This window comes from Clarias gariepinus, chromosome 20 (assembly GCF_024256425.1).
Source record: "Clarias gariepinus isolate MV-2021 ecotype Netherlands chromosome 20, CGAR_prim_01v2, whole genome shotgun sequence".
Taxonomy (NCBI): Eukaryota; Metazoa; Chordata; class Actinopteri; order Siluriformes; family Clariidae; genus Clarias; species Clarias gariepinus.
This window is the reverse complement of record NC_071119.1, coordinates 10,887,620-10,909,012: the sequence shown is the minus strand read 5'-3', so window position 1 is coordinate 10,909,012 and position 21,393 is coordinate 10,887,620. Positions and strand designations below refer to the sequence as shown.

General features: G+C 40.8%; 1 protein-coding gene across 3 annotated transcripts; it reads right to left on the bottom strand.

The window, feature by feature from the left end:
- Nucleotides 1–3,247: 3,247 nt before the first annotated feature.
- fnip2 (folliculin interacting protein 2) lies at nt 3,248–18,734 on the bottom strand. Of its 3 annotated transcripts, XM_053479966.1 has the most exons (18): nt 15,804–16,060; nt 12,116–12,289; nt 11,643–11,766; nt 9,758–9,850; nt 9,570–9,670; nt 9,059–9,133; nt 8,199–8,257; nt 8,018–8,089; nt 7,795–7,930; nt 7,483–7,684; nt 7,193–7,281; nt 6,961–7,107; nt 6,704–6,873; nt 5,929–6,610; nt 4,679–4,835; nt 4,043–4,243; nt 3,830–3,945; nt 3,248–3,653 (listed from the first exon to the last, which is right to left on the bottom strand). In XM_053479966.1, exons 2-18 carry the CDS (start codon nt 12,124–12,126, stop codon nt 3,575–3,577), a joined length of 2,514 nt encoding a protein of 837 aa, XP_053335941.1. In that variant the 5' UTR covers nt 12,127–12,289; nt 15,804–16,060; the 3' UTR covers nt 3,248–3,574. The 3 variants fall into 3 exon arrangements, with proteins under 3 accessions (XP_053335941.1, XP_053335939.1, XP_053335940.1); XM_053479964.1 differs by lacking the exons at nt 12,116–12,289; nt 15,804–16,060 and adding an exon at nt 18,449–18,734; XM_053479965.1 differs by lacking the exon at nt 12,116–12,289.
- Between the last annotated feature and the right edge of the window lie 2,659 nt (nt 18,735–21,393).

The window sequence follows — 21,393 nt, the reverse complement described above, 5'->3', positions numbered from 1 at the left end:
CTAGTTATTGCATTCACAATTATAAGCAGTTAAGGGGTAAAATAGTGCGGTCTAGTTACAGTATGCAATGAATAGAAAGTGACGGCAACGAAATAATCAAGATGCAATTTTTTTCCCGGCGTATTCAATTCTACCAAGGGACTTGGGTGATGCGTGACCATCAAAGAATGGTATGTTTATCATCTTCTGTGAAGCCTTTATGTTTTTTTTAAGTGCTGCATGCACCTCAGGTGCAAAAATATCTAAACCAAACAACAAACCAACCTCGCAGAGAGAGAACAATCCTGGCTTGCTGGCTGCAGCTTCCACTCCAGGGGCCCACTATCAGCATCATAGAGTGTCAGCCACCACCTTAATAGATATGCTGAGTGTACTTTTCATTCACTCATCCCTTGGCCCTGTTCAGGGTCCTCAAACCAGAAAGGAGCCTCTCCATGACTTGTGTTCAAAAGGATCTACCTGTGGTCCCCTCTGCTTTGTTACATTCCGAAGTCAAGGCAAGGAATAGATTTATGTGTTGGTTTGATTTCTGACTTACCAGTGCCTCTTGTCCTGGGCAGGGATTGGCCTGGGTTCGCTAAAGGCCAATCAGGCAAACGAGATGCCGAGAAGAAAGGGTAAAAATGAGGTGATGGTGGCAGAAGTCATCTGCTTAGCACCAGAGGAAAACAAGCATGGGTCTAACGCAGTGCAAGGATCAGGCCCCAAGGATATACCATCATGCAACTGATTAACTTACCCCCCATCATCACTTTTCCCCATCATTTTTGGTTTTAAGCAAATAGCCATGGGCCTGGTGGGCCCCCAACCAAAATCAACTTAGGCAGGCAATTCTATCCTGTTATCATTGATTACGCCACCCAGTACCTATTTTGCAGTTCCCCCTACAAAATGCTACCTCTAAAAGTGTTATGTATGTTATTTTGCAGGTTTTTTTACATGTGGATATCCTGTCACACCAAGTTACCCTGTTCATTTTCAAGCTGATGGCAGACCTGAGTTGGCTGCTGCAGGTGCAGTAGCACTAAATCTGGCTATATTGAAATGGAACTTCCTATGTTCCCTTTCAGGAGGTACCCCAGGCAGAAACCGTGTTTTCTCCATTTAAGCTTTTATTAGGCAGATATCCCTGAAAACTTCTCGACATAGCCAAGGAAGCTTTAAAGGATCAGCCCTCATTTGATGGCCCTGGAGCACAAAATAGAGATGCTTGAACAGATTGAAGGTTTGCAGCACATTTAAGTTAAGTTTCAACTTGAGCTTTTGTCACATATACATTACTGCACAGTGAAATTCTTTCTTTACATACAAACATGGTCCCAGCGTAACTGGGGTCAGAGCGAAGTAATACTGAGTGCAGACTTCTCACGCACTTATACGAGGCCTGTACACTAAGGTTGGCACATTGCCATAAAAGAGGAGGTAGCCAAAATGTTGCAACTGCGCATTATTGAGTCCACCAGGCCTTGGTCTCACCCCATTGTTGTGGTGCCCAGGTCTAATGATAGTCATTGCTGAGTTGAAAGCTTCTATTGCTAAATGAGGTATCAGACTTTGACAGCTACCCCCTGAATGGAGTGAGTGATCTAATTTGGAACCTTGGCAGAACCTTATTCATTTCAGCAATTAACATCACCAAAAGCCATTGGCAGGTAACTCTTGGCCCTAGTGATTGACCCACAGTACTCAAAGGATCTGCTTTCAACCTCCTGGTGCCAGACACCAAAGCACACCCCAGAGACCCCGTTGAGTCATGCCCCGAGGGGCCCAATTCACCCTGGCTGTGTTGTTATATTATGCAAAAGCAAAATCTTTTTTTAAACTAATAGAAAATGATGAAAGGACACAGCATTTTTTTTTTTCAAATTATTTATTCTATATTCAAGAATCAAACCTAAAAAGATCAAAATACAATGTGTAGTTTTATTCAGAGCACATCGCATTTAAACATGGACACAAAATGTCCAAAACCTCAGCTGCTTTTTTTTTCAGCGTTGCTCAACATCTAAAGGAGATCTTTTACCCTGGCCAAACTGCACTGTCTTTTTTTTCTTTTATGTCTTAGATCCAGACTGCTTTTACAAGAAACCATGAGGTAGAATTTAGTGTACAAAAATAACAACCAGTCTCTTAAATATTAAAGAAATAAGAAACATAAGACTGAGTAAAAGTAAGAGTTGAGTATTAGCCTGAATAGAGCTGGATGCGGCTTACTCTGCAGAAAGCTATTAGTAAAGTATATAGACTATAAAACAGTATGTGTTTTAACATACTTTTACACAGTGTAGAACATGGTAGCACCTGATAGAAGTTAAAAATCCCCCCCGGCCCCCCCATACACACCTGCGTGCATACACCTTCTTATGCACACAAACAAGCTGGTAATGGTGGCATATTATGTAAAGACAACTTGAGGACATATACTGTATATAGTGATGGGTTATACACAGTAGGAACTTGCTGACATAAATAAGACCGCAATAGTGCAAAAAAAAAAAAAAAATTATACAAGTAATCTCAGCGTCAACCTCTTGGTCTTTGTGAAGAATTCCGTAAACCTAAATACCACCACAAGGGGGAGTCATTCAACCCAAAATCATCCGCTGCAGGACAAAAAAGAAAAGAAATGGAAATTACTCAAAATAATTACTTAAATAATTGTGTATGACGTTTTCTCATAATAAATACTAAACTCGTACACAATGTCTGATTCTGTAAACAAGTGAACATTGTTTCTGGAGCTCCTCCTCTTCCAACTCAATCACAGAAGTGAATTTTAATGTAACCCCTAATCTAGCACACCTTGCTAATCGTAACTAACAAGGTGTGCTAATTTGCTAATCTGACTTCGTCGGAGCTGGATTACGGCTGGAACTGAATTCTGTAAAAAACAGGGTTAATGATCATTGCTGTAAACTCACATGCTTTTATACTGAGTCATCTGTTAAGTATGATCTTGTCCTGTTTGCTTTGTGCTAGATTTTGGCAGCATGTGCAATTAATCCAGAACATCAATATTGCTGAGATAATAAATACCAAGAAATTATATATATATATAAAAAAAAAAGTTGCCATGCAAAAACATTGACCAGAGGGCGGCAAATTAACAGAAAAGCTACAGAGGCAGGATTAGCATTGTAAGAGGCAGAGTGTAACCTGCTACAGTTTTCATACTCTTATGGGATTGCCTTTACAGATTCAAAGCTGGCTTTAAATGTAGCTAAAATAATTCAGATTATAATAACAGTTCTTTTTTTTTTCGTTTAATTAGTCACCTGTCATACTATACAACAGAGTTGTTCCAGTCTTCTTTTGCTTTTAAGACAACACTGTGGAACATTGTGGAAATAGCGCGTATAAGAAAACCAAGCTGACACGCATACACACTCGGTCTGAAGACTGGAGAGGATGTAAACCTTAAGAGCTGATCTCTCTCTTTAAAAAAAAAACATAAGTTCCTGATCAGTCTGATCATGGGTCAGAGTGAACCCCAGATTAATGGTGTTCGGCTCCTTGTTGGTCTGCTGGAAGAAGGAGCGCACTCTGATTGGTCAGCGTAGTGAAGCAGCTCCGTTCACAGAAGGATCTGGGCGACGTAGGGCGAGTGTGTGCTGGCGACGGCCGCGAGGAGCGGAAGATCACTGGACTCGATCCTACGAGGAACACAGATTGCATTAAAAACAAACAAAAACATGTACTGTATGCTGAATGGCTTCATTTTTCTACAGTTCAGGTGTTTGGTAATGCATAACCATGTGGTTTCCAAGACCACTGACCGTAGTGCTGACAGGTTTATGTGTGTGTGTGTGTGTGTGTGTGTGTGTAGTACCCCAGCGCTAATCCGAGTTCCTTCACATGGACTCGGCGCTGTCCTTTCAGATATTCTGCTAAAGAACAGCTCTTAAAGTACACCTCCTGTAAGCGATCCTCCAAGTGCATAACACACTGCAAAACACACACACACACACACAGGCAAAGTTTAGAAATTACGCATGTACAAAAATCTCACAAAAGCTATCACTAACAGAAGAGAGACACGTACAAAATCTGCAGCCATGTTGAGCGCATGCAGCTGCAGCACAGACGTGAGGAGTGTGTGTATGAGGTTGGAGACCATCACTTCTCTTCCGATCTGGCCTGATTCACACACGCGCCGCTGAGTCGTAGCCACCTGAACGCAGAGGCGGTCCGTATCCGCCACGATACACACTGCCTCGGCGACCGGTTCGTCCAGCGCAGGGTGCTTCAAGGACACACACACACAGTAATCAGACTGATGTAGCAACTCAGGATCAGATTACCTTCACGCCCATCATGTGTTTTTAAAAACATGTGCATGCGGGTCACCACAGGGGCGACTTGTTACACCGCAGCATATAATAGAAAGATTAATATTAAACCTTTTGACATAGAAGTTACAAAGCGCTTGAGTGCTTATTCAAGATTTTTCAAACTCTCCAAGAATTACTTGTGCTATTAGATCAAATTAAGAGTCAATCACAGCTGTACTTTTTTTTTTTTTTTTTTTTACAGAAACCTAATCAAGAACTCTACATCATGGTGAAATATTTCATGCATGGATGATACTGATTTCATAACAATTCAAAAAATGCTCACACATTAGTGTACACAAACACATGCCAAAGTGGTGGTGTTGTTATGTTCTCTTATTACTTACCAGTACAGTGTGTTCTAGGTCCGACATCAGGCACTGCTTGAGCCGCTGATCCGAGGCGACGCCGTGCAGGACAAAGTCAGGCATGTACTGCGGGCTGTAACCTCCGAGCAGAGAGCGGCCGAAATGATTCGTGTCGGGGCGGATCTCCATGTCGCAGCTGAGAACAGGAAATCAGGATGGCGTTACTCAGGACTGTGTACCTGTCTGATCCCCGTTCTGTCATCTGAGTGACTTTATTATAATACAGTGAAACCTTGGATTGTGAGTAACGCGGTTTGCGAGCGTTCCGCAAGACGAGCAAAGATTTTTAATAAATTTTGACTTGGAAAATGAACAAGTCTTGGTTTACGAGCACCGAGTATCATGTATCACGCATGTGCTTCTTGTTTTGATGCTGAGCGTCACGTGATCACAATAGCCAACGTTTTTTCTCTCACTTGTGCTGAGGAATTATGGGTAATCGTCTACCATGCTGGGTCTTAGTGCGCATTTCTCACTGGTATAATCAACATCCGTGCATGCGTGTAATGTTTACTGTAACACTGTGACGGTGTGTATGTATGTGTAAAACATATACTTTATTTTGTGTCTGTGTGCATGCGTGTCATTGGACTTCGTGCCCCACACACACCCCTCCTACTTTCGCCTTCTCTCTCTCTCACACACACACACACACACACCCCTCCTACTTTCGCCTTCTCACACACACCCCTCCTACTTTCACCTTCTCACACACACACACCCCTCCTATTTTCGCCTACTCTCACTTACACACACACACACACACACACACACACCGCCTGCGCACAAACGTAAACACGTATCTGTTGCGATAAACTTCTTTTAAAAGGTAAAGTGCACGCTTCCAGAACAATTTATGCTCGTAAACCAAGGTTCCACTGTATTGTTGTTGCATAATTAACATACACTATACCAACTCCATAATTTCCAACCATCTAAAAAACACTGTAGGCCATTGTATTTATTCCTATTTATGACAGTGGTTGGACCTCCGGTCACGTGCACACGGTTCACACGTGCATTCACACACTAGGCTAATTGGCGATCCCAAATTGCCCAAAATCTGCATGTGTTTGGACTGTGTGAGGAAAGCGGAGCCCCTGGAGGAAACCCACCAAGCACTGGGAGAACATGAAAACTCAACACACTCTGAAATAACACATGGATTATGCCATAATGGACTAAACATTTTGTTTTACTGTCTAATTTCTGCAAGTGTGTGTTGTTACCTTGGAAGTGGTAGTTCATGCTGCTGCATCTCATTTCCTGTAAAGATCTGCATGTGCGACACTTCCTCCTCATCTGAGCTGTCCAAGCTGTCTGTCAAAAGCCTACTGGGCATCTTCCTGTGTAAGCCCCGCCCACACCCAGCTCGAGTCCTGTCGTGACGTCGCCTGTCGCTCTCCAGCTCCTTCGGGCTTCCGATCATGAACTGCACCCTGTGCGCAGGAGGACTCGGATCGGCCAAGACGTGCTCTAGCTGCGTCACCCCTGAACATCCCTGAGCACATTCCAGCCGGTCATTGGCCGTTTCAGAAAAAGGGGTGGAGTCGGCTGATTCAGAGTCGCCTCCTTCTGTGCTGGTCCCTTCTGAACAGGAAGTCGCATCGGCTGTTTGCGTTCCCTCGTTGGTCCTTTCGGGGATAAGGGTGGACTTTTCAGCCTGTGACTCACTGATGAGTGGTGTCTCGTTGGTCCTTTCAGGGCAGGGGGTGGGGTTAGTGATTTGAGAAGGGCACAGATTGGCAGAACTGTCCGTTTGTGCCTGAGGAAGTGCGTTTTCCTGGAGGTCTGAGCAGCGGATGAAATAGGAGAGGACGTAGAGGACGCGTTGCACCAACTCGCGTCTGCGTCCGACAACCACAGTGCGACACACTCGAACGGGGGAACCCAAAGCACCGTACAGATCTCCTACACAACACACACACACTTCTGTGGTTAATGACTGACTAATCAAGTGTGTGAATCTAAAGTGTGTGTGTGTGTGTGTGTGTGTGTGTGTACCTAGCTGAGCCCACAGTGGGTTGTATGGGTGACACTTGGCCAGCAGGTCCCCTGTGTGGGAGGTGTGTTTCTGGTAAGCAGCTTTGATTGATGGGTGGTTGCTAGGCATCACCGTGGTAACCCAGGCGAGGTGGTACATGAGGACAGCAGTGAGGAGAGATGATAGAAACCTAGAGCATGAAACAGACTGGGTTAAAATGTACAGTACTACGACTCGTAAGGGATCTGAAGATGGAGCGGAAAGCTTGTGCACTAACTGCGTCTTGGCTCCGTGCTCCATCAGCAGACTCATCTCCTTCAGGAAGCGCTGACACAACTGGATTCGCTCGGAACTCTGGGAAATCAAGGTCAGCCAGATGGGTTCTGTGATCCGCGGAGCCATGTACAGGTTCCACACCGTCAGCCTGGACAATGTTCAACGGTATTGTCAATAAGGTCATGCATGGGATCAAAGCCCTACACACACATACACACACATTATCCCCTCACCTGAACTCCCCCAGCGCCTCCATTACCCGACACAGATACACCTGCACCCGCTGACTCGGCTCTGCTACTCTCCTACACATTATCATCGCCTGAAAAACACACACACACACACATTTATTTTCGTCCCACCAAACCCATCCACCCTCTCTGATCATGTATACCCATCATTGTCCTAGAAACATTTTTCCAGACGAGCGCACAGTGCCTCGCGGACACAAAGGACTCCTGTGTCCAACAGCAACTAAAGGTCACCGAGGCGGCCTGGTCTGACCCCGCGGTGTGGCACTCACCCTCTCGATGGCTGTCTTCAGTTTGTTCATGTGCGACTCGAAAAGGGGGAAGTGGGAGAAGAAGAACTCCTGGAAGCTGCTGCTCTCTTCCTCTTTCTCCGGCAGGCTGATGATGATGCTGACTGCGATCTTCTTCCTGCGGCCCAGCCCGGGGTTCGAGTTGCAGCTCTCGTCGGACAGGCTGAACATTTCATCCGTGCTCCTGCCGTACACACGAACACACACACACACACACACACACACACACGATGGTGAGGCAGACAGATGGTGATGCCATCATAGCAACTGGGCTTATCTTGTGCACACACTCACCAGCGAGGGATCAGGCCATGCTGGAGGCTGGTCGCTTGGCTACGCAGCCATCGCCGCTGGTAACTGCTGGCACAGCCGCTGCTGTAGGACGAACCAGGGGAGGGAAGGGGCGTGGCCAGGAGGCTGCTGAGGGACGCTGTACAGTTAAACCAGAGTTAATCCCACTGAAGTCAGAATTAGAAGAATTTCACGTTCACGCGCGTATGTCTGTGTGTGTGTGTACCTGAACGGGCAATGCCGCTGTCACTGTCTTCGCTGTGTCCACGACCTGGCATGTCCACAGGGTTACTATGAGCTATAAAGAGAGATGCTGGTTAATCTCTTAAAAAGCAAAAGGTCATAATTCGTTACCTAGATGTTGTTAATGTTGCTAATCTGTGTGTGTGTGTGTGTGTGTGTCTTACCTATGCTACTGCTGTGATTCGGGCACGTTTGGCTAAATGACTCAAGGCTGTCTTGGAGACTAGAGAAACAAAATAAAGTCCTTTCAGTTATAGAGGAATTAAATTCTATTGCAGCAGCAATACTGTAAATTTGAAATAATCCACGAGATAGGCGTTCAAGTCAAACCGGGACTGCTGATTATGCAGATTAACAGAACACAATTCTGAGAGTTTAAAAACTCCCTTTATCTCTCTATATAATCCCCTGTGACACTAATATACTTATCCCTGTGTTTCAATAGTTCTCGGGTACTCATAATCAGACTGCCTGCTTCACGTCTGAAACACAGGCCCCCCAAGAACTCCCAGCCGAGTTCCTGTAACGTTCAAGTGGTGTTTGTGAATACCTGTTCGCACAGACAGATGCATCTTTTCTGTCAAGTTGGTGTCAAGTTATCCATCGATTTTAAAGGATCAGGTGTTCCACTAGATAAATGCTCACGAGATCACTGTACTGTGCTTTAAGTATTTATTTTTACACTTTCATTCACAAGAGATTCCAGTGCCGGTTTGAGTTAAACACTTGTAGTAGGCTGGATATTAGCATAAAGTGCAGAGACGTTTAGGTTTAGTTCCTGGTTTGACCTGAACGCCCCTTTGTAGTTGGTACTGCTAGACGTTGGTTAAAGAGTAACTGAACAATAACAAATCCCAGTGTTTTTTTTTCTTTTCTTTACCTTTATTTTTGTACTGCAACTATGATAAATCAATTACATTCTTAAACGGATCCCTTATCCATGTTTCACTTCTTTGAGAACCCTTTACTTTGTAATGGATGTAACGAAACCTGTACAATTCAAGAGCTGATGGAAGAGACTCACGTGCTGGTGCTGCCGGCGTTACTGCTGCCACAACGCGCCGAGAAAACCTTACTGACCATCAGCTGCGGAGGAGATCTGTGTAACACATGCACACAAAGGTGATTAAATAATTATCAATATCATCCAATGACTTAAAACGAATTAATGCCCAGGTCATATCGTATAGTGTACTCAATCAAAACTCCATGTTTACACAAATAAAAATAGGGATTTATAATAGGGTCATAAGCAAGATGATGATAAAAAAAATTTACTGCTTCCCTGTTATCTAATTACACCACACGGAGTGGTAATAATTAATATTCATCATCAATAACAGTAAATAAAGGCCTACCATAAATGGTAACTATAAAGAATACATCATTGTTTAAGAAACGGATAAAATGTATTGTTTTTATTTTAGGAATCTGTCCATCAACTTTGGTTTCACCGAGCAAAAAACAAGATGCTTTATATTTATAAAGATTAAAGACAAACGTATGGGGAAATGGGACTTTATTTTTAAAAGTACCGGATGTGGTGAATCTTCAGAGTTGATCCCTTGTAGCTCATGGCAACCGAGCCGAACATCATCTCCCCGAGCATATTCACATCGGAAGACGGTCTCGTGTACTGAGTAAATGAACACACATTACATGTCTTCTTAACTCTTAGAACAGATATAAGTTACTATGTGGATAGTGCTTCTTGTGAACGAACCTGATAAGTGGGCGGAGTCTCTTTCTGCTTTGCCTTAGAGCCTATTTGGCAGGAACCGCTTCGGGTGGGCGGGGCTTTCGTCTCCTCGACATTCTGCAGGCAAAAACAAGATTAGGACATGTTTCCATCAGCTTGTTAGTTGTGTATAATGATACTTTTACTTTTATTTAATAAATAAGTCTTTTCCCCATGAAAAGACTGTCACGGTGAAATACCTTCAAAAATTATTTGTGAATTCATGAATAATACTGGTTATTACGGACAAGTTAACAGCTAGCCAATTCAATTCAATATAATTAAACTACAGACAATACAAAAAAAACCTTTAGCCTTTTAAACTTTGAAGTTTTAAAGTCATAATTATCAGCTGATTGTTTCATTCAGCAGATTTTCTTGCTCATTCATACAGTTTCTAAAAATGATTCAGGCACCACATGCTCAGCAAAAAGCTAATCACATGACTAGACAAAAACTGCAACATTTCAGACATAATAAACAGAAATTTAATATTTTGATCTATAAATTGTACTTTAGCACTTATTAGGGTTAACTGTATTCCACTAAATAGATAGTGGCTTGGAATGTACGAAGTTCAAAGGTTGCTAGCGTACTGTCCAATGTAAACTAACAGCGCACACACACACACACACACACACACACACACACACACACACACACACACACACACACACCACAGTCCCACTCCAGCTTAAGAACTGGACAAACAGAGCCTCATGTGACCGCAAATGATCATAAAAGCACATTCACTTTTAACCCACAAGCCACAGAGAGACAAAGAGAACAAGAAACAGTGGAAAACATTCAACGACCTCTAAAAGGATCGAAAGAATACACTAGTCCCACTATTTTTTTCCTCACCACTTCGTAATTAAAGTGCAAAACATACAGACGGTGGATATGATCCAAATATTAGCCTCAGTCAAACAAACCTGGAAAAACATTATTAGCATTTCCGGTAATGAATTGTATACAAAGTTTGTCTGTCTGTCTATCTGTCTGTCTATCTATCTGCTTTGTCTCAAACAACTATATGTCCCGTTTATTAAATACTTTTTTGTAGTAATACTTTAAACATGAATATACTGTGTGACATGCCGTAGTGGTGATTGTTTAAATGTAATGTTTCATATGAAATTATCTTTTTCTCCTGTCGTTCGCATGTCCTAAGCTCCGGTCCAGTAGAAGGCGATATTGCTTTAACCGCTCAAACTCAAAAGAAGAAGAAACAATAGTCTTGCAAAATCAAATTTTTTGCACAATGCTAATGGTTAGCATTTTCAGCAAAAGCTGTAGTTTAAGGTCATTTATTGTTTTATATAAATGTTACATATATTTATATATTTAAATTCCATCAATTAAAACCAAACTCGATCTACAATTTTATTTACACAATTAGCTTGTCCATCATTTATTCTAGAAGTAAAATTGCTAAAAAAAAGGGACTGTCAACATATTTATATTATACTAAGTTGTTACAAGTATACTATATTCAGTAATAATCAGGGAATTTAATGCAATAACTACAATGACTTTAAATTAATTCTTTTTTTTTTCAATTTACCTTTGTCCTCATGTATATTAACTAAGACTTGGAAAATGTAAATTGTTAATAATATTAAAATATGCTCATATAAACATTAATGGGTGCTTAAACCAAAATGTTTTAAATCTGTCCTTCAATATAACACAAACTCTCTCTCTCTCTCTCTCACACACACACACACTATACACAAACACTTTGACCCAGTTTGCAGAGAAGTCACACCTGTCATGAGATCCAAGCAAGGGGGCAACAGCAGAACATGTGACTCTTCCTGAAACAGCACATAAATCACTCACTCAGTCACACAGCTACATTACATACCAGTTCAGATGGGTCTAGCTTCCGTATAGCCTTGGAGTCGAAGAGAACTTGGCGACCCCTCCTTTCACAATCCTGATACACAATCAGTCGTATCTGGGCGAGATCAAACTCAGCAGAAGCCCAACTGATGAACAACAAGACCGAGAAAGACAGAGAGAGACAGAGAGAGACAATGAGCTGTCTTGTAAAAAAAAAAAGTTGGGCAATGCATCATGAATACCAATTAAATATGCACAGTAATACATAACTTCTTTAGAATTTTATTTGAAATCCCGACATGAATTAAACACGTCGGCAAAAACAAATCCTAACACACTTGTACGCAACTAAACATTTAATGCACAGAATCATCATGCAAACATATATAAACATTTACAAAATGCAATAAAGACACAGCCTCCAGTTTTTAAAAATACACACACACTCAGGGTTTAAAGCCAGCTCTCTCTCTCTCTCTCATGCACACATCGTACCTGCTCTCCATCCTGTCCGGTCACCAAACGCCCATGTTGGGCATGCAGACTTGTATCACTCACACAAACACACCCATACCCACATGAGCTTGCGTTCCCTGCCGTCTGAAAAGAAGCTAGAGCGAGGTTGGCTGGACCGCTCCCTCTTTTCCCACATGTTTCTATTAAATCACGCTGCATCAGCAGCAGAAAACACACACACACAGAGTTATATTCCCTAAATGCAACCTTTTTTCTTTTAGAAAGAGCTATCACTGGCTTCTATGAAGTGTGTGTGTGTTGTTATATTTCTAATCTGAAGTTTACAAAGTATGTTAGAGACATGCGAGTGCAGCTGCAGAACAATACCCTGCTTCGCATAGGCAGTGTTTATTCCCACACACACACACACACACACACACACACACAGCACAAGGTCTCTTTATCCTCACACATTAAGCAGCGTGTGTGTATGTGTGTGTGTGTGTGTGTATGGCAACACTTGTTTGGACTGGTACTGCCACTACACACTCGGAAGGACTCTTACACACAAGCAGCCACAACACGCGCGCGCGCGCGCGCACACACACACACACACGCAAACAGAAAGCAAAGAACAGACCCTGAACAGACTTTCTCTAATACCACAAAGCAGTGGTTTTTGCTTCGACATCCTCTTCAGGTCACATGATCAGCAGTCAGTCACATGACCACAATCACAGACACGCACTTGCTCACTCACGGCCTCGAGCGTGTCATCCAAAAGGCATCAGGCTCTTTCCTAAGACGACCACACCCTTATTTCCACTATTGTGTTGAAACCTTGCATATGACTAGCAAGTCACACTCTCTCTCTTACACACACACACACACACCGCAAAGAGATAATTACTGTGGCTTATTAATACAAGGCTTACACACTAACCAAACCCTAAGCATAACCTATTAAACATGAACAATTATTTTGTCCTTTTGGTCACACACACACACACACCCCACACACACAGTTCAGAAGTATGTGAACATACAGCATCTTCTTCATTACCACTCACTGACCCTATATATATATATATATAAAAAAAACGTTTAATCTGTTCACTCTTTTGAGTTCATTCTAGGAAAGCTGAGGTAAAAAAAAAATCATTAAAAGATCTAAAAATCTGTCCTGGTCCATTCATAAATGTATAAATTTTTTTTTTTGGTATTTTATCAATCCAAATACATTTAGTATATTTTATGTCAATCACTTTAGGGAGCGTACGCCACCGCTAGCCCTCTGGTGTATGCTAACTAATGCTAACATGAAGAAATCTAACTGATGTTCAAATCATAAATGACTCATTGAATTATATTGTCAATTTGGTTTCTGATGGATCACCACATCAAAAAAAAATATTTCTCTGGAGGTGTTGGAAAGACAAAAGACAAAAAACTTGCAGCTAGCTTTACCTGCTAGCTAGCATTCGGCTTGCTGGCTAGTAAAAAAGGTGGTTAAAAAGGCAAGATTTTTAACACACTATTTAATAATGACAAAATCTTTTGAAGATAGTTTTAAAGCTAATTATAAGTAATCGTAAATAAACAATTAGCTTAGCTGCTATGAAAGGCGATTCTGTGGCGCTTGAAGAGAATTTATAGCCTGATTCGAGCTTCTGCTCTAAAATACATCATATGACGTGAGCTAAAGTTGGTTTGGGTTATTTTTACCACAATAAGTGCTTTGAAAGAACAAAAATACAAAACACAAGGGCTATTATTAAACTAACCTAACACATTTTTCCAATAATACCATGTCTAAGGGCTATATTCACCTCATGTCACGGCGATTTGTTGAAGCTAACAATTTCTATTAAAAAAAAAAAAAAAAAAAAGGCCACATCCATAATAGTCCATGAAGATTGTAAAAATAGCCCAGGAGTGAACCAGTAACATGTACATGCACATAATCCCATTCGTACAATCCTGTACTTGTTGTGATCTGAGTGAATATAAGTCTATCTTGAACTAGTGCTGGGGGAGTTTTCCCTTAATTTGGTTAATTCAAATTGAAGAAACGAGCAAGAAAATCACCAAGAGCTTGTTTGTGTGTTCAAATATTACTTCAGAGACATGGAAGTTGTGTAGCTTTAAAAAGTTGAAGTACAAGTTTATTTAGAAATATAATTTCATCATTTCTAACTATGGGTCCATTCGACAGACAATGTGGTAAACTGGACATCTGGGTTTGTTAGCAACACGCTAAGATACCGTATATTTATTTTCATTCTCCAAACAACGAACTATATAGGTAATGTTTTAGATTTAACAAACAAAAGTCGGTATATTGATTAATCTAAAGCTAATACATTGGAATCTTTATGAATTTTTTCCATAACTATTTAATTTTTGCATTAGCATATGAAGCCTTTTATGGTATATGAATGGCTAAGCAGCTTCTATGCCCAGGAACCGTGCAAAAACCTGTTTGTCGCAGTGGAAAGCTAAGCAAAGCGATTTTACATTTATTTATTTATGTTTTTTCATTTTGTCCAGGATTTAGTTAAGACAAACAGCATGAGTCCCAAGAAAGTTGCAAGCAAGGACGGTAGCAAGAAGAAAATGGAGCTACTTTCAGTGGAAAATAATAAAAAAATGTTGTTAAAAAAAGGAATCTGTGCCAGGAGAAATCATAAATTGAGGTTAAGTAAGGTTTAATATCTATTTTTTTTTCAATATTTTTCTTAATTTACACGTATTTTGCAAATGCTTTGCTTGTTTTTATAAGGAAATTAGGATTATTGGTATTATTTTTGGTTGGCTGAAACGGATTATCTGCAATTACATTCTTTCTTATGGGAAAATTCGTATGGTAATACAAACTTTCGCCTTAAGAACTTGCCTCCAGAACGAATTGAATTTGTATGCCAATGTTCCACTGTATACACCCACTGCCATTAACACCCCTGCCTTTTAAATTGAATAACATTTAATCATCATCAATTATACGCTAGTAAACTGGTGACGGGATTATGGTCTGGCCATCCAATGCATCCAATTGACGGTTGTGGGGACCAAAGGCCCAATCCCACAGAAACACCAATGTTGCACAAATCGGCCATGACAGATTGGTATCAGAACACGCATAGGTGGCTTAGCAGGCAAAGAGTTTAAGGTTTTTGACCCGGCCTCCAAATTCCCCTAGGTAACGTGATATTGTTGCATTGTGGTCGTCCCTGGTGATTCCCATCCCTACTACCTACTTTCTAAAGACATTTCCATGTACAAGAACTTCAATTAAAGCTTGTTATTTTGTGGACAATTAAATAAACGGATTGAAAAGTAGTAGTGCTGTTAATGAACCGGTAATAAATAATTTATATTGTATATAATATTGCGAGCAAATCATTATGGTATGAAAGAAATAAAGCTCTTTGTTGTTGAATGAATATTTACATCCCGTCATGTTTACGCAATACAGATTAGCACTAAAACCAGTGTCTTGGATTGTTGTCGGAATTTTCACACAACTTGATAAAAGCATACTTGTAAAACAGATAATGTGCAACTATTTATTTATTATTATTGTACATCTAAACAGTCCAGGAGTCCAAAGGAGAGAAAAAATAAATAAATCACACAATATACCTGGGCATATTTTACAGCATATCTACCTCCATAAATCACAGACAATCAAACTACCACCACACACACCCGCATGCACACAAAATACCTGTCGCGTAAATTGTCCGTATTTGACCACCACACTGAACTGTGTTTCTTCAGACTTTTAATCTTCATCTTGCAGTAGAACTGGGCTACATGTGTCACCTACTCTAGCACATAATTCACCCTGTGTTTCCTTTAACTTCATCCAAACTTACACCAGTAAGAAAAAGAGAGACAGACATACACACACAGACACACACACGCATACAAACACAGGGTGAGTCAGAAGGGTTGTTTCAGCAGTAAGGAAGTGCTTTCTTATCTGATGACAGATTGGACAGAAGTCAAACATCACATGACTGGCTCTCTTTCATTCTGTCACATGCATGCACACACACACACACACACACACACATATATATGCACGCACACAGGGCATGTGATCCAACTGTCATAGGACATTCTCTGCAACTAGAGTTGCACACCTCAGCACAAGCAACACACTGCACCAAACAAAAGGCAGCGTGCCGTTTAAGCGCTCTTACATTCTGAATGGTGGGAAAGTGTTGATTCATTTTCTACAACTGTAAATTAAATCACAGGTATATTCACTGACATGCATGTTTTAATACATCGATGTAAGTTGTTCAGGGTAATATCAGCCACACCCAGTTTAAAAAAATATTTTTTTAATTGTTTATTCAGAAATAAGTTACTTTTTTTCTTATAAAATCAATTAAATTAATAATTTTTTATTCATCACAATATTATAATTTCAATATATTATTTGCACTCACATACTGTGTTTATTCACATTCGATTGTTTATAATGCTTGTTTAAAAAGTTCTTGATCTTAAGCTATGTTTCCAATCTCATGACCAATAATCATTTAATACAAAAACCTAAAATTGTCCTAAAATTAATTTCCCACTACAATCACTAGTCACCTGCCGATAGGATAATATCACGATATCTAATTTCAATTGAATCGGCATCTGGAACCAGGTCACGTAAAAACCAAGAGCAGTACTGTATTAATACAATACAACCTAACTTTAAATAAAGAGTTTACCATTTAACTTAAAATAAAATTAAACAAAAAAAGCTAAATTTTTACTGAGCAGCACGTATCTCTGTCTTGGCCATAATTACTATTTCTAAACAAACTTAGCAAATAATTCACTCCTATGACACAGATAGAAAGATATATCACTAAAGATGGGATAGAAATGTGTAAATAGTTCAGAGTGTACCATCTATAGAATTGTAAAGAAATAGTGACATTTGGTGGCATTCAAATGCCTCACCTTACCGCGGATGAGCACACAGGCACGCGTGGGTTCTAATGCATGCAATTTTAGATTTCAATTATTGCTCGGAGTGTTTTGAGACTTGTGTAAGCGTGTGCAATAAGTAGGTTTGAGACTGATTTTCTCTTTCTGAGTTTGGGGAAAAAGGCAGATCGGAGGCTTTTGTTGCGTGCAATATATGTTTGATGATTTCATGCAATAAAAATGTGCTTCTGTCGCTCCACTCAGAAGCTTCTGCGTTTATATCGGCCGATCACCGGTCACAGCCAATCAAACTGAAAAGCAGACAATTTTGGTCATTGGCCGATCGACCGTTTCATCCCTATTGGTAGTAAAAGTTAAACAAAAAATAAATAAAAAAAAAGATCGATTTTGGAAACACAAAAGAATTGCGATTCACTTCCATTGCACCTCTTAACGATTTCAACATGATGTAGTACATTTTGGAAATGTTACTAATTGCACATTTAATTCCGATTACTATTATTACAATTAAGGTTTTCAGAAGACTAGCCATTGATTAAAAGAGGAAAAATAGCAAATATTTTGCTACTTATGACTTTTTTTAATTAATTTGGATTTTTTTGTAGAATCATTTTATTTTGTCTTTTCCTCTGATTCAAACTACATTAAAAAAAAATCTGGTTTAATTTAAGGTATCTATATATGACAAAGTGGATTATTATTTTAATGGAGTATGTGCAGTAGCATCACTGACTCAGGTGTTTACAATGACTGACACACAGACACACACCAGTTCGGATTTTAACCTGAACAATATTTCATCATTTTATTCAGTTTTTCATAATTTTAACACAGTATTAAAAGGCTGTCCACAAAACAACCATGTAAATATGTGAAGTGGAGAATTAAAACCGAGTCATATGACTCCACTCCTTTAGTTCCCGCAAGTTCTCCGCGCATGCGCACACCCCACCGTAGCCTACAGCGCCGCCCTGTCCCTGATGCGCATGCGCGGGTTTTTAAATTCAATAACACTTTGTGTAGAGGGACAACACCTAGCGAGGATTTCTCACACCCATCACACGTTTTTACGCCATTATTTGTTAATTCGATTGACGAGGCCGGTTAATTGGCTGTAGCGTGAATGTAAACAGTATACCGGAAATAATAAGCACGTGATGTGCAAATGTAACATGATGCTGAGTTAAAGATGCACGAGCGCATCGCTGGGAGAACAGCATGCGCAAATTGCTTTATTTTATCCAAAGCGTGATAAGCATGTATATTCGTGCATTACAGTAACGTAAAACACGCAGGGCAGTAATTATAGTCACGCACTGACTGTAAATACATGAACTAGACGGCGCGTGCTGGTTGCTCAGATGCCGAGTTGCACGATTTTCTCTCCTCCGTATCTTCGCACCGTTCGCTTACCGATTCTCTGCGTCTCCCACGCACTCTCTTGGGCCCCCGATGGCGGCTGCAGCTTTCTTGCTGAACAGTTTCTGCAGGAGCATCGGGGCCATGCTGGATGTGGCTTGCACACGCGCGCGCCGTTTACCTCGAGTTTAAGCCTCGCGCACGCACGTACGCTACCGGAAACCAGGCGGCTCCTCCATGACGTCGCGCGGACCTCGGGTTCTATCAGTTACTCTCCCAAGACGACGTTTAAAAATGACGTCTCAGTGTCGGCACGTGCACAAGCAGGAATCCCCGGGAATCGTCACAGTTCGAGAAGGGGGGGAAACGCTCTGTTCGAGTAGCCGCGAGCCTGTTCAACGCTCGTGCGTTTTAGCGCCCTCACGCGGCCCTTCTTGGAGGGAATTCCACACATACGGATAGACTGAAGGAGCGAGGTTGCCAAGTTGCAACAAATCCACCACTTTAGAAAACATGAACGCAGCATCTACAGTACTGTATATCGCTTATCCTGTATACAGGGTCGCAGGGGGACTGGAACCTATCCCAGGAGACTTAGGGCAAGGGGTAGAGATGATACACCCTGGATGGTGTGCCAAATCATCACATGGCACACACACACACTACAGGCTATTTGGGAAGGCAAATTTGCCTAATCTGCATGTTTTTGGACTGTGGGAGAAAACTGAAGTACCCAGAAGAAACTCAACTCTGATTTTTCAAACATCGCCCCCCCCACACACACACACACACACAATTTTTGTGATTGTGTTTCCCTGTGTCTTATTTTATTAGGAATAAACAGTACATTTATAGTAAATAGTAAAATCAGCAGTGATGGGGCCTGACGACAAGTAGAGTATCTACACTGAAAGGGAAATTTTATATAACAGCACATGCTGAAGTTTGCCACTAAAAGTCAAAAGAAAAAAAAAATCTATTCACTGTTATTTTTAATGTTATAAAGTATTTACTTCTATAAACACCTCATAACAAATTAGTTCCTGTTATCACTTCGGTTATAAGCCCAAATGCTTGTTGGCACGTGAAAAGCACGCACATGTAAAAGTGTCTTCACACTTTTACCACAGGAAGCCCATAGTCCACCTTCTCTATAGTTTAACTTCCTCTGACACTCCCTTTACTGACAGCATTGCATTTTATTTACTTCAGACAAAGAAAGGAGGCTCAGCCTGTCAGTCACGTCCACACCGAGACACAGTCATTTCATGTTTTAGTGGGACTTGTAGATTAAAGATGCTTCAGGATTTCTCTGAGGAGGTGCAGAACGAGGTGTGCATCTATGAGAGTATAGATGCTCTAAGCGATTACGACCACGACACCGGGAAGGAAAGTGCTGTTGCAAAGAGACCTCTAAAAGCACAATGCACAGGTAAAACATGTTTTTTTTTGTATGGCTAAAAGTGTTCCAAAATGAATTGTGGTTAGAAGTTTACATTCACTCAGCATGAAGTTAAAAGTCACAGTTTTGGGGATTACAATAATTATTTTGACCTGATCTTTTCCTTAGCAAAAAATAATTATACGAAATATATCTTTAATGGAAGAAAACCCCAAGGATTTTCAGCATAAATTTTATTTTAGGTGTCCTGATACTGAATCAACACAGGGCCAGAATTATGCTGTGCACACACACACACACACACATACACACAAACACACGCTTAGCTTTTTGATTCAGTGGTGCTAAAAGTTCAAAGTCTTTTCATTTGCCATGCCCAGGCCTAATTTCCTGCTAGTCATGAAGGTTGACTTCCGCTGGTAGCTCCTCTGTGCAACATGGGTTTGTTTCTCAGCACTCATTGCATTGATCAACAAACTGTACAATGGAAAACGTCCAGGGGCTCAGTGCAGATCTGAGAAAAGGAATGGTAGATTTCCTCATAAAATTCTGCTAATGAGCCATTTATAAACAACTGCAGATTCCTGGATCAAATCCACCAGTTGCTATAAGTACAGGTTATTGGAAGGTCTAGTGACTTTTCCAGTCACTCTCAGCTGACACGAAATGAGTTCTGATGGTCAACTCAGGAACCACCAAGGTCTGTCCACACAGGCCTGTCATGAAGCCCAAGTTGCTGGAACATCAGCGTCACTGTCCACAGTCAAGAGTGTTTTACATCATGATTAAATCTTGCAGCTGACCAAAGTGACAAAGCAAAAGCTTTCTGGACAACAGTTTGGACCCGAGATATTTTTTAAGGAGTAAAGGTGAAGCAATTTACCCTAAAACTCTGTAGTAGCTGTTAAACATTGTGGTGCTAGCATCAGGCTAATGATGAAGGATGCAGAATTCAAAATTTTTTAGTCGAACCTCATCATTAGCTAGACAATTGAAATTCAGACAAAAAAATTTTGCATTCCATGAGGATAATGACCCCAAACACACTTCATAGCTAGTTGTAAAATGTTGTAAAGGTAGGCTAACATCAAGCAATTCTTGCTGATGTCTATCAAATTCCTAAGGGACTTTTAATGAAATGTTGGATGTATTCATTCAATAAGGTTTCATTCAATCAAGATGTGTATTGTACAATATTTTTTTATCCAAGAAAAAAGACATGTTCAAGACATGGATTGCAAATTCAATGTTGCCATGACATTCAGGCTCATGATTTTATATATATATATATATATATATACAAACATACTCACCTAAAGGATTATTAGGAACACCTGTTCAATTTCTCATTAATGCAATTATCTAATCAACCAATCACATGGCAGTTGCTTCAATGCATTTAGGGGTGTGGTCCTGGGCAAGACAATCTCCTGAACTCCAAACTGAATGTCAGAATGGGACAGAAAGGTGATTTAAGCAGTTTTGAGCGTGGCATGGTTGTTGGTGCCAGACGGGCCGGTCTGAGTATTTCACAATCTGCTCAGTTACTGGGATTTTCACACACAACAATTTCTAGGGTTTATAAAGAATGGTATGA

Bases quoted from the DNA above. Each gene is read 5' to 3' on its own strand.
- fnip2 (XM_053479964.1), bottom strand. From the start codon at position 18,540: ATGGCCCCGATGCTCCTGCAGAAACTGTTCAGCAAGAAAGCTGCAGCC. The intron at 4,244-4,678 runs GTAAGTAATAAG...GTGTCCTTGAAG, and splicing joins ACCTAGAACACACTGTACTG to CACCCTGCGCTGGACGAACC. The intron at 3,946-4,042 runs GTACGTGTCTCT...TGTGTTTTGCAG, and splicing joins TCAACATGGCTGCAGATTTT to TGTGTTATGCACTTGGAGGA.